Below are 12,982 nucleotides of genomic sequence, written 5' to 3' on the forward strand. Positions count from 1 at the left end.
AATACAAGGCAGAACAAAGATGAAAAGGGAGGCATTAACGATGAGAAAAACATGATTGAGCGGATTGGCAAAGGCAAAGGAGTGGGTTATTGTGTTGACAAAAAAGAAAAAAGTGAGTTTGCTTGACAGGTCGATAAAAAATTGTTAAGGGCCTAATCCCATGATTTTTGTAACAATGCCCAAAGTACCAGAACTTTCCATGTGGATTTACACACAACAATAATGTTGATGTATGAAAAGTTCATTGAAGAGCAACTTATAAGTCATAGAAGATAGGCCATGGTCAGGAGAAGGGGGTAGACAATGGAAGTTACAAAGTGGATAGAACTAGCATTAACAAGAGATACCAACAATGATGGATGTGAGGGGCATGATGTCATAGAAGATAGGCCATGGTCAGGAGAAGGGGGTAGACAATGGAAGTGGCAAAGTGGATAGAACTAGCATTAACAAGAGATACCAACAATGATGGATGTGAGGGGCATGATTGATCGGGCCACAATGTAAGGATGAAATCAATGTTATGTTCCATCTGAAAAATATTTTAGAAAGAATAGAAAAATTGCACAATCATACAAATAAACAATATCTAGTGCCACATATGAGGGCAAATCATCAAACATTGTAGTCTATTTTAGCCAATTAACAAGGGAGACATTTATTTTTCACAAATGAGAAATATAGATCAACTAAAAGGGAAAATAAGTGGGAATTTGAGAAATATTTATCAATCAAAAGGTGAAGTCAGGTATTTTCTCAGTTCCAACAAGAATATAGAGACCCACTGATATATCTAAAATGGCAAATAAACATTTTTCTTTTATGGAATGTAGACAGCAACATTGCAAGATGGTTGTGTTCCTCTTATAGACGCCAACTAGTTATCTTAATGGTGATATTTCAATGCTCGTTGAACTGATCTATCAATGCTAAAACTAGTGTCTTAAATGTTCTTTCATGTAGTATAGATCGATAGGTTTGTCAAAAAGTAACTTGACAGTCTATTCATATGTTGTTGTAAGCTAACTTGCTGAATTATGAATTTCCAAAATCAGCCTATACACAAAGTAATGTCCACATTAAATTAAGAGTATGATCCCTAGGTATACTTTATGGTTAACAGTTTCACTATGCCTTTGATGTTAGAAGATCACAAAGTATCGGATGATAAAAATGATATTCTTCATCCTCAGCAGTAGAGCTTCACTTCAAGATCATGGTAAAAGGGCATTAAAGTGACCTTCATCATGTGCAAGCCTGAATGTTATTCCCATCACCAAGCTTCTGAAAAGAAGCACCAGACATGATAAACATTCGCATATCCACTCAAATTAGCCCACCACCCATAATGTCACATTAATGCTACTAGTAGAGTTGAAGACTCTTACCTTTTTATTGACGCAAGGTTTTTATCTGCACATTGGTGTTACAATTTGTGGATACAGTAAAGTCAATAGCAAATTCCGTTAAGATCATGGTTCCTAATTAATAGAGGCAATAAACTATAAATAATTGATGGTGCATCAATTATTACATCCGCAAAATTAGTGGATATTAACAAAAATCATATTATATCTTTCTTTGCATTTTGAATAGACCAATGAAAATTTTAGGTAATTCACAAATTTTGTTCTCTGTAAGAATGTCTCACAAATCCACCTAGAATGAAAACATATGGGCATGGTTTATTTGATAGGGTTTGTTAGAGTTAGTGTGTGCTTGGCATTTGTCATGATTGTGTTCATAAATCATCGAACTTACTGATTTATAAACAAATTGTTATAGGACAGCACAGATATGATTAAAAGTACAGAAAATATTCAAGTTGCATTCGAAGCAATTAATGTCTCCTGTGTTCATGGACGAAGCTATTAAGCACAGAAAGGTACTAATAAATGAAAACATTCAATCAAGGACATAAATGTCAAAGCTGGGAGAGACTCCAAATGAAGAGGAGCCAAGAGTAAGGGACTAGGGTAGTCTAATACTTTGCTAACATATTTTTATTAAGATGGTACTCATGTCCTGTATATATTTGTCCGTAACATTCACAAACCATATCAACTCCATGTTGACACGACATCAAAATCATCTATTCTAAAGTAAAACCTTGATATGCTACTATATGAGATCCATATATAGCTTACTAACACATTTTTTGACTGATGTTCTGCGCAGTTTTCTTTGTAACATTCACAACCCATATCAGTTCCACGTTTTTGCCAAAGCACAGTCAACCATTGTAACGTAAAACTCAGATAGGCCACTATATGATGTCTATCTATAGCTTAACAACGTATTTTTCTTCAGATGATGCTCATATGCACCAGGTTTTTTTGTAACATTCGTAACTCATATCAATTCCTAGTATTCCTCAAAACAAAACAAAAGAATCTAATACCTAAAACAAGGTAGCAATCATTCATTCCAATCTCACGAACAAATAGGCTATTACATTATGTCTATACATAGCTTAGTAGTATACTTTTATGAAGATGAGATTCACGTCTAGGGGATATTTATTGGTAGAGTTCACGAGCCATATGAATTCCAAGCTTTTGTGAAAATGAAATCATCTGTTTTAATTTCAAAACCAGATAGGTTACTATATAAGGTCTACATATAGGTTATCAACATATTTTCACTGATGTACTATGAATATTTATTTGTAACATCTGTAATGATATCAATTCCAAGTAGTAAAAGTACAATCATCTATTCTAAAGTGAAAACTATTCAACTGCATTACAGTTGACCTTATATCATGTGATTATGTATTTATGTTTTTGTAAAATTTTGTAAGGAATTCATTTATTTCCTCCTGGTATTTGATTGAAATTTCTTTCATAAATGTGAGGGTTTCCAATTAAAGAGCTCAAAACACTGGGACGGGCAGTTTTCAACAGTCAAAACTGCTGCATTGTTCTATAATTGAAATTCATACAAATATCAATATTAAATCCTAGTTGGTGATGCTCTATCAATATTCACGAAATTTGGGAGATGGAAATATATTTAGCCAACTTATTGGATCATTTTATGTTGATGTATGCATTTATAAATCCTGGATATTTTCTCATTTGTTGGAGGCATCAAAACATTAATGTTTTGCATCAACATGCAAGCATGTTGGTTTTACAAATTTCATAACGAGCTTTCATGATAGAAAGGTTACGCTCTAGAATGCAAGTCTAGCAAATGCATCAGGGCTAATGCACATCAAGCGAGAAATGCACATGTGAAGTAAAATGTGCCATTCCTCTCAATTGCTGAACACGGAATAGTTTGATTGCATGCTATAGAGAAAAATTGAACAGACAACAAATGGCTTTCTTTAATATTATGTAGCCACAATCAAGTAGCTGGAATAATGTTTTCAAGAGTTCAGAAACGATCATGGTACATTCCAAATTAATTAAAGCATGTCCAAGTTCATAAATTAAGAGCATGAGAATAATGATGGGGTGAAATATTGGCTTTTGCACCCAAGTGCTTGTATATAAAGAAATACTCCAATTCCATATATAAATACGCTTCTATATAGTCCACTGTTTGTCTAATCTATTACTTTGATATTTCAGTATAAGTAGTTGTGAGGAAATTTGACGCACTTGTATATAAAGAAATACTCCAATTCCATATATAAATACGCTTCTATATAGTCCACTGTTTGTCTAATCTATTACTTTGATATTTCAGTATAAGTAGTTGTGAGGAAATTTGACGCACTTGTAGAATGCCTGTAGCAAAAGTATCCCCCAAACTGACCTCACTCAAGTGACCAAAAGCTTGAGGAGATCCTATTATATTATTACTAAGTGTCAACTGACCCATTAATGGGATATGTGGAAAGTGCAAGGGTAGGAATGTAACATAACTAACCACTGTACCATCATACAAGAGAAATGCATCAATACAACCAAAGTAACACAGATGAAATCGATGCACATTAAGGGGGGAGGAAGTTGATGCACTTTTAAGGGATGATTCAACTTGTATATTAAATCAAATCCCATATGGTGTCCACATCCAAAGAATATTCCAAATGAGCTAATATTTCTAGGTCTTCAAACAACTCTTACAACAATGTTTATAGGAAAATTTTCGACTCAAACATCTGCTTTGTAAGTTTCTGGAATAAGTCCTAAATTTTCCTCTCAATTAATATGGAAGAGGCTGTCATTGATCAGCTTTCTGGAAAAAATGTCCACTACCTTCATAACACGACTTTATATTCTGAAATCCAGCGATCCTTAGTTTGTGTTCCAGCATCGTCTCATGACTACGCTACTACAATTTTTTTGCAATTATATGATAGCGTTTTCATAGCATGCACATAATAGACGTTTAGCTATCCACCAATTGATAGCATAGTAATAACAATGGACGTTGGCTCAATTTGAGTTTCAAAAATTAAAGATCAAAGGACAGATCACTAATGATCAACCTAGATTAAGAATCCTTTCATTGGGATACCGAGGGTAAAATGAACACACAAATGTCGCAGCTCAATGGCATACTTTTCAACCACATTCAGCAACATGGATGAGAGTCAAACAGGTTTTTTTTTTACCGAACGTGGTGAAGTGCTCAATATGTACTAAACATTAGTGGTGAACAAGATGTCTACAGGCGGGTCACCAAGGATGACAACAAGAGAGGGTCCAGTTCATCGAATACATGGAACTTTGTTTTATCCAGGTGGAATTTAAAATAGACGAATCCTTAAAACCATGAGCGGAAGCCAAAAATGCGGAGAAGTGAAAGAGGACTCACAGAGTGAAGAGACAGGTACAGCATCTGGACTCGGTAGGAGGGCGATGCCATATCTTCCAAATGCCTGCAATGAAAGAGACCATAAATTATTAGCAAACGAAACTTGTATGTATATTCAGGGATGGGATGGGATGGATTAATGACGACGGCAAAAATGGATGGGACGAATTGATAGCCCGATGGAAGTACCGACCGAGGATTAGCAAAGCGGTGGAACTTCTTGTTTCTTGTTAGCAGGGGACGCGTCGGTTGCAGGAGGTGCTGTCTTCTGATCTCTCTCCTTCCTTCTTCTGTATGAGCCCACGGTTTGCTCCTTTGTTTTCTTCTATTTTTCAAGCTCTGTGTCTGTATATGTCTGTCTACAGTACCCTTGCATGACCTACCCCTACTCACTACCACTACCACTACCACTAATATCTGTCTGTCTATTTATCATATGTATGCATATATTGTGAAATGCATATAAAGAGATCAAAACCATTATGAAATGCACAATAAAGAGATCAAAACCAACCTCCTTAGTCTCTTACTTCTTGCTCAATTTATAGTCGAAACAAACGTACTCGTTTGGGTTCGCTTAGCTACATGCGTGCTAAAAAGGGTGTGCTAAAAGGGTGGCACAAAGGAACACATGCACACCACAATATGTGACTTCTTTGTAAAATTCAGTTGTGTCCATTGTTTTTCTTATCCCACTTGCATCTCCCTACTCCCCTCTAAGCATCATCCTTCATATTTTTATCCCTCTTCACATCATCTTGTTGTCCGCCGGAATAGTAACCGACGGACAAGAGCGTAGGAATAAGAAATAGTATAAGATCATAACGCATGTAACGGTTCATGCAGGAAGCGTGAACGGCTAAATAGACCCTGCGTATATAAAGGGCAGAAAACCTCTAATAGAAGGGGCATGTATTTTGGAATGTAAAGAAGCGTATCGTAATAGAATTCTATCTTCTCTGAAAATCTGTGTATAGCTACGGCTAATCTACTGTGTGTCTGGAATACCTGAGAGTGTAAGAACGTGAGTATAACCACTGCTACGAAGTCGGTTGTAGCCATCTCCCTTATACGCTGCTAGGTTACGGGGAACATTCCCCTACGTAGTACGCATAGACGCCACCATTCGTTGTTTCACAATCACTTGGAGGTCTAGGTCGAAGGATTGACCGCAGACCGTGTTCCTAATCGGTAACACTTTTGGCACGCTTGGTGATCTGTGTCTTCTCATAGACGAACAACGACAAATGGATGTTTAGCCGTAGACGCCCCAGAGAACCAACACGACAAGACCGGCCAATCACAAGGTTCGTCACACGCCAGGCAGAGGAACGCGCACGGCAAAAGCCTCGCCTCAGCGACCTCAGTACTACCTACCGTGATTACAAAGGTGATTCTTCGCTCTCCAAATACCTCGACGATACGCGGGGAGCACGCTCACCACAGCAACACTGTGGTCTTTCCCGACCCACCGTAGCCCCCAGCATGGCCTTTGTCTATCCCCGCTTTAACAGCGAAACCGACGCCGCAACCCATATTTGCATGTTCCTCAATGTCTGGAATGCGAACCACATGACGCAGAGCCTTTCGGAGGCGGTAGCACACCAGTCGAAAATGACGGAGTTCGGGTTAACATTGGATGGGCGAGCGGCATTTTGGCATTCACAGATGGATTTGCCAGCAATCACAACCTTCGATCAGCTACAGTCCGCTTTCTTGCGGTTCTTCTATCGGAGGGTTCCACAACACGAAATCCTCGGACAGTTCTACACGATTAAGCAGTTGCCGATCGAAACGATCATACTCTTAAGCTTACGTTTCCAAAATTTACGACGGAAACTAGAACGGAGCCCTACGGAGGGCGAGGCTCGAGAGACATTTCTAGCAGCATTACACTGACCCATACGGGCAATGCTCAACAACAATAGCGTGAAAGGGGAAATGGCGGATATGGTCATTGAACGAGCGTTACAGCTCAAGTTGGACGAGGAGGAGGAAAGGTTTTCTATGTCCTCCTTACGACAAGCGTTACCCCAAGACGAGAAATACCAGTTTCGTCAAGCAATCCAGTCCACGATTTGCTTGAACTCGGGGCATTCCACAGTGGAGTGCAACATGCGAATCCACTGCCCAATCTGCCACTCGAAGGCTCACACAGTCGACCAATGCGAATACAATATGTTGAACAAAGCCGCTCCCACAGTACGCAGCATGGACACACAACGTCCCCCACGCCGTACTGAACAAAGGCGGCAAGAAGACCGGCCACGGTATGTGGATCGCAACCCACGTGACGACCGACACCACCGGAATCGCCGAAATCACAACGATTCCGAGGAAGATGAACCAGAGGAGGAGGATTATAGTGAACCTCCGAGTTATGCTAAAGGGGGCCAGCGCTATGAGAATCACCGGCCGACAAACAAACGTGGCGGCTTCAATGGTTATTGTGGGAAGCCGCGGCAATATCGAGATCACCGGCGTTACGACGAAAGCTCGTGAGATAGGCGACACCAAGAACCACGTGGGGACCAACAGCAACCACCGCGTGCGTTCCGACAAACAAGGCCGGACCATGAGGAGCAAGTTGCACCAGGGGATCGGCACACACCACCAGGATCCGAGAAGGCCGAATCAAGCATCCATTGTTTTATTTGTCAGCAGCCCGGACATTATGCCACGCAATGCCCAACACGCAAGGGCAAGGGACCCGCCGTCAATACAATTACGGCGGAAGTGCAGCAAGTCACGACACGCCAGCAAACAAAAACGGCTGATTGGGCCGCGGAAGATGAGATACGACGACAAGCCCAGGCATGGGTGGAAAAAGCAAACACGACCAATACAGAGCGCATGCGAAAGGAGTCTGCGAATACGAGGGACCGAGCGGAGGACGAAGGACTGGTCTCGGACCCCATTTGGCAGGCATTAACAGGCTGCGAGATAATGTTAACCATGGAGAAGTTGTTGCAGCTAGTCCCACGCTTCTGCCAGACCATGGAAGAACGGGTGACAGGCATACCCAGGGTGAGCGTCACTACAAACCTTACAGACGTTAGCGACGGACCGCCTGTAGTGGATCACCACAACCCGACTATTACATTAATATTACACGGACAAGAAATTCCTGGATGCGTTATCGATGCCAGCTCAAGCGTCAATGTAATTAGCGCGAAAACTTGCGACCAGTTAGGCATTTCAAAATGGGAGGCTTGCCCATTCTGGCTCCAAATGGCAGATACCCACTCAATACGACCATTGGGGTTAATTCGCAAGATAAGCATTATCGTGGGCGGACATCGCTTCGACATCTCGGCGGTTCTCCTCGCCTTGGATGCCCCAGGGGCATACCCAGTGCTTCTGGGCAGACCATGGCTTCGGGCAACAAATATCAAGCAGAGCTGGCAACACAAGTGTATCAGTTTCCGACACGGACGCACTAAGGTTCGCGTACCTACGGAAGGAAGCACACCACAACCCAAGGGTATAACACCATTATATGCAGAAGATATAAATATGTTGGCTAGGGTGGAGGATGCAGAATTAGAGGCATACCTAGATGAGCACCCTCGGATCATTCCGCTGTTCGAAATCAACATCATCGCAACCGCGGCAGAATATGCCACGGCCACTATTCTCCACGACGAGGCTTACAAACCAAACCTAGAGTCCATATTGGAACTCAGCAGAGCACGGGCGGCATTCGAAAGGGAAATGGAAATTTCACGACGAGTCACCGCCTCCGCCCTGGAAGAAGTAAATGTGGGTACGGAGGCAGAATCCCGTTTCCTCTCCATCGCAAAGGAATTAAGGCCGGACCAGAGAAACACGATGATCGCACTACTCAAGAAATATAAAGACGTGTTCTCTTGGGCTCACGAGGACATGAAGGGGTTAGATCCCAAGTTCTATCAACATAAGATCAATTTAGCAATCGACGCAAAACCCGTCCAGAAGCGTCGCTACCGCATGAACCCGAACTACGCAACCCGCGCAAAAGAAGAAATTGACAAACTCCTGAAGGCGGGGTTCATACGACCGGTTAAACAAGCCACATGGTTAAGTCCGATCGTGGTCATTCCAAAGAAAAATGACAAAATACGGGTATGCATGGATTACCGAAAATTAAACAACGTAACCATTACGGACGCATTCCCTTTACCATTCACCGATAGCGTATTGGACACCGTCGCAGGGCATGAGATGTACAGTTTTTTAGATGGCTTCAGTGGATATAACCAGGTACGCATGCATCCCGAGGACCAAGAGAACACGGCATTTGTCACGAACTAGGGAGTCTATGTGGCAGTCGTCATGATGTTCGGGCTAAAGACGGCGCCGACAACATTTCAACGGACAATTACGGAGATCTTTGGGGAATATATTTCGGCGTACATGCAAGTTTTTTTAGACGACTTTGCGGTATATGGGAAAACAATAGACCATTTTACGCACCTGCAACTGTGCCTGGAACGTTGCCGCACCACACGCTTAAGCCTAAATCCCGTGAAATGTGCCTTTGGTGTGACCAGGGGGAATCTCCTAGGCCATATAGTCAGCAAGGAGGGAATAACGGTCGATCCGAACAAGATCTCCGTGATTACGCAAGCCAAAACTCCGACAAACGCGAAATCACTCAGCCGGTTTTTAGGACAAATACGGTGGCATAGTCGGATGCTACGATATTTGGCGGACTTTGCCACGCCGTTACATGCTGTCGTGCATCGAACTCCCTTCGAATGGACCGCAACGGAGGACAAGGCCTATGAGGCACTTAAGATAATGCTCACACAGGCCCCCGTCATACAACCACCAGTTAGGGCGAAGCCCTTCCACGTGTTCGTCGAAGCCTCGGACATAGCAATAGGAAGTGCGCTAATGCAGCTCACCGAACCAAACTGGTACCGACCAGTGTACTATGCTAGTCGCAAATTATCAACAGCAGAGCGTAACTATTCCACAATGGAGCGGGAGGCGCTAGGGTTGATCTATAGCATTAATAAATTCCGGCATTATTTATTGGGGAGGAAATTCATGTTCCACGTGGATCATTCGGCGCTGCTGTATTTGGTGGAGAAACAAGCCCTGACGGGAAAATTGGCGCGATGGATGTTGCTGCTTCAAGAATTCGATTTTGTAATCCAGCACCGACTAGGGACGCAACACGCAGTGGCAGATTTTTGGAGCAGACTCGATAATGGAGAAACAATACAGAAGGATGACGATGATTTCCCGGATGCCGACATCTTGCGGGTAGTAGCACTGGCAGAAAGAATGGAATCGACCTTTCCGGACCGGTGGCTTATGGAAATGACATACTTTTTTACTACGGGACTGCCTCCACCACAATTACGCACGGACGAGAAGAAACGACTAGCCGTCCGAAGCCGTAACTTCTGCCTCGTAGAAGGAATTTTATATCACAAAGGAAGTGACGGCATTGGGTGACATGGGGTACGTCAGGATGAGAAAGAAGCAGTTTTACGGGAGACGCACTGCGGCACAGCAGGCGGCCATTACGCGGGCGATGTTACAGCCCGGAAAATATGGCAAGCGGGCCTATGGTGACCGACAACGTAGAAGGACACATCCGAGTATTGTAGAAAGTGTGATTTGTGTCAACGGAAGGGCCAACCCACTGAGGACGCAAGGATGCCACACCAGCTCGTATTACCGCTAGACCCCTTCCAAAAGTGGGGATTGGATTTTGTGGGCCCCTTCACACCGGCGGCAGCCCGTACGGGAAATAAATACATATTGGTAGCCACGGATTATTGCACCAAGTGGGTAGAAGCAAAGGCACTACGAGAAAATACGGCGGCCGTCACAGCGAGATTCCTTTACGAGCACATCTGGTGCCAGTTCGGTTGTCTGATTGAGCTCATCAGTGACTAGGGGAGTCACTTTCTCAATACGGTGGTTCAGGAACTAACACATCATTATGTCGTAGTCCACAAGAAGAGTACACCATATTATCCATAGGCGAATGGGTTAGCGGAATCCACCAGCAAGACGTTGCAGACCATCTTGAAGAAAATCGTCAATGAAAATAGAATGGACTGGGTTACCAAATTATAGAGTGCGTTATGGGCGTATAGAACCAGCTACAAATTAAGCATACAGTCAACACCATTTCGATTAGCGTTTGGGCTGGAGGCTGTGATGCCGGTAGAATTTCACGTACCCAGTTTGCGGATTCAGGTACGGGATTGACTATCGGAAGCCAAGTCGGAGGAGGTACGGCTCCACCAGCTACTCAAACTCGGGGAAAAACGCGCACACATCATGACTGTGTTAGAGCAGGAACAACGACGGCGTAAAGCGTTTGTGGATCGACATCGGAACACAAGGGAAAAGGATTTCGTCGTCGGTCGAGCGGTGCTGGTTTTCCAAACCCGCATGGGCCATATGCTAGGGAAGTTACGATTCCGCTGGACCGGCCCGTACTGGATAATTGGAGCGGAACAAGGCACGTTCCAACTAGGTACGCTGGCCGGGGAAGTAGTACGGCAAAAGGTGAATGGGTTTCGCCTTAAACCTAACCTGGGCCCTACGCCACCTAACCCATTCACCGCCGGACAGGACAAAGCTGGAGAACTCGCGGCGTAATTGGACGGCCCCACTTGTATCATAATGTAAAAATAGGTTGTATGTAACCGTTCTGAAAAAAAAAAAAAGAAGAAGAAGAGAGAAGATAATGACACTATTAAAAGGACGAAATGCATGCACAGACTCCTAGATCAAGAACATGCGGCACTACGATGGCTCACCGTCCAATGAACCCTAAGCCACAAAAAGAAAGAAATAGAAAATCTTCTACACAAAACAAAAACCCACCTTCTAACTATCAGCGCTCCCATCGCTCCTCCCCCTCACCTTCTCCTCCATCCTATCATAGAGCTCCAGCCCACCGCGACCACTAGTCTCCTCCCCACGAACCTACTCTAGCGATGCCGATCTTCATCTCTACGGCCTTACGCCGATGGCTTGTGGAGAAACGCCTGGATGGGTACATCCGGGTCGCAGAGGCACCCCCACACCCGGATGCCATGGACATCGCCAAAAAGCTTAACATCGACACGGTCACGAACTCTTCCATCCGGAAAAAGTTGGACCTGTCATCGCTAGGCGAAAGGCATTTCGAAATCCCTCTTGTAGAGGCGCTGCAAAGATATTTCAGGCCATATTCCTCCTCCGCCAAGGCCTATAGAACGAAGCAGATCCCGGATCCCTTCTTCCGTGAAGTCATCAAGTTCCTGTTAGAGGTCGGTTGCGTACACGTCAACGCATATGGGATGCCCAAGTAGAAGACGGGTATCATTATTGATACCTTTGAAGGGCGTGTGGTCGATTGGGGGGTCATCACAAGGCCGACGTTAAGGGAAGGCATGCATGCATATCAGGTAGGCAAGAAGCTCAAGCTAATCATACAACAGTACCTTGCAGTGCTATTCCCACCCTGAGGCCTGCCGACATCGCAGCCCAGCCGACCCACGCCTCCGCCTCGATCCGTGAAGCGCAGGTTAGCGGAGTTAGTTGCCCCAGAGTGGGAAGAGGAACCCCGACCCGCCCAACCAGACACACGTCCAACGCAGGAGGAACAATCGGCACACTCCGCGGAAGCAGCCCTAGAGCCAGACACCGAAACAGCGGAGATTGGACAGGAAAGATGGGCAGGGATTGGTCAAAGACGTCCCCACGACGGTAGAGACAACGACCGAAGGCGATGGCTCCGTAGCTACGGAGCCCAATACCACCTTCAAAATCATCCAGGAGCCACGACCGATCATTACGACCCAATCCCAACGAGGGAAAGCCGTATTAACGGCGGAAAGCGAGGTTTTGGCATATCCAGATATCCCGGACACGGCCCATGAGTTCAACGCCCTCTTACAGTTCGGAACCTCTTTTGAGCTCATGGAATTCCTGGCAACGCAACAGATAAAGGCCTCACAACGAATGGTTGAGGAGCACGCGGAGCGCCAGATGATTGAGCGCGCCCTAACACAAACGGCGGAGAGTGACGATGAGGACCGACTAGCCAAGGTCGGCAGACAGAGGAACGCCGGTGTACGCCGAGTGGGGATGAAGCTACCCCCATTAAACACGGCCCTAGTTGAAGTCCATAGGGAACTGGCAAAGGTCAGCACGGGCGCCAAGGAGATGGCCATTCAAAATAAGAATGTCTGGAAAAAGGTGAAAATGA

The 12,982-nt window shown here is 44.3% G+C and overlaps 1 protein-coding gene across 1 annotated transcript; it reads right to left on the reverse strand.

The window, feature by feature from the left end:
* Positions 1–923: 923 nt before the first annotated feature.
* Positions 924–12,252, reverse strand: LOC147867454 (uncharacterized). The gene is made up of 4 exons (XM_087339641.1): positions 12,216–12,252; positions 4,970–5,201; positions 4,777–4,840; positions 924–1,284 (listed from the first exon to the last, which is right to left on the reverse strand). Exons 1-4 carry the CDS (start codon positions 12,250–12,252, stop codon positions 1,246–1,248), a joined length of 372 nt encoding a protein of 123 aa, XP_087195767.1. The 3' UTR covers positions 924–1,245.
* Between the last annotated feature and the right edge of the window lie 730 nt (positions 12,253–12,982).

Source organism: Azolla caroliniana, unplaced genomic scaffold (assembly GCF_043228905.1).
Source record: "Azolla caroliniana isolate FFs.n. ecotype wild unplaced genomic scaffold, voAzoCaro1.0.p SCAF_2, whole genome shotgun sequence".
Lineage (NCBI taxonomy): Eukaryota > Viridiplantae > Streptophyta > Polypodiopsida > Salviniales > Salviniaceae > Azolla > Azolla caroliniana.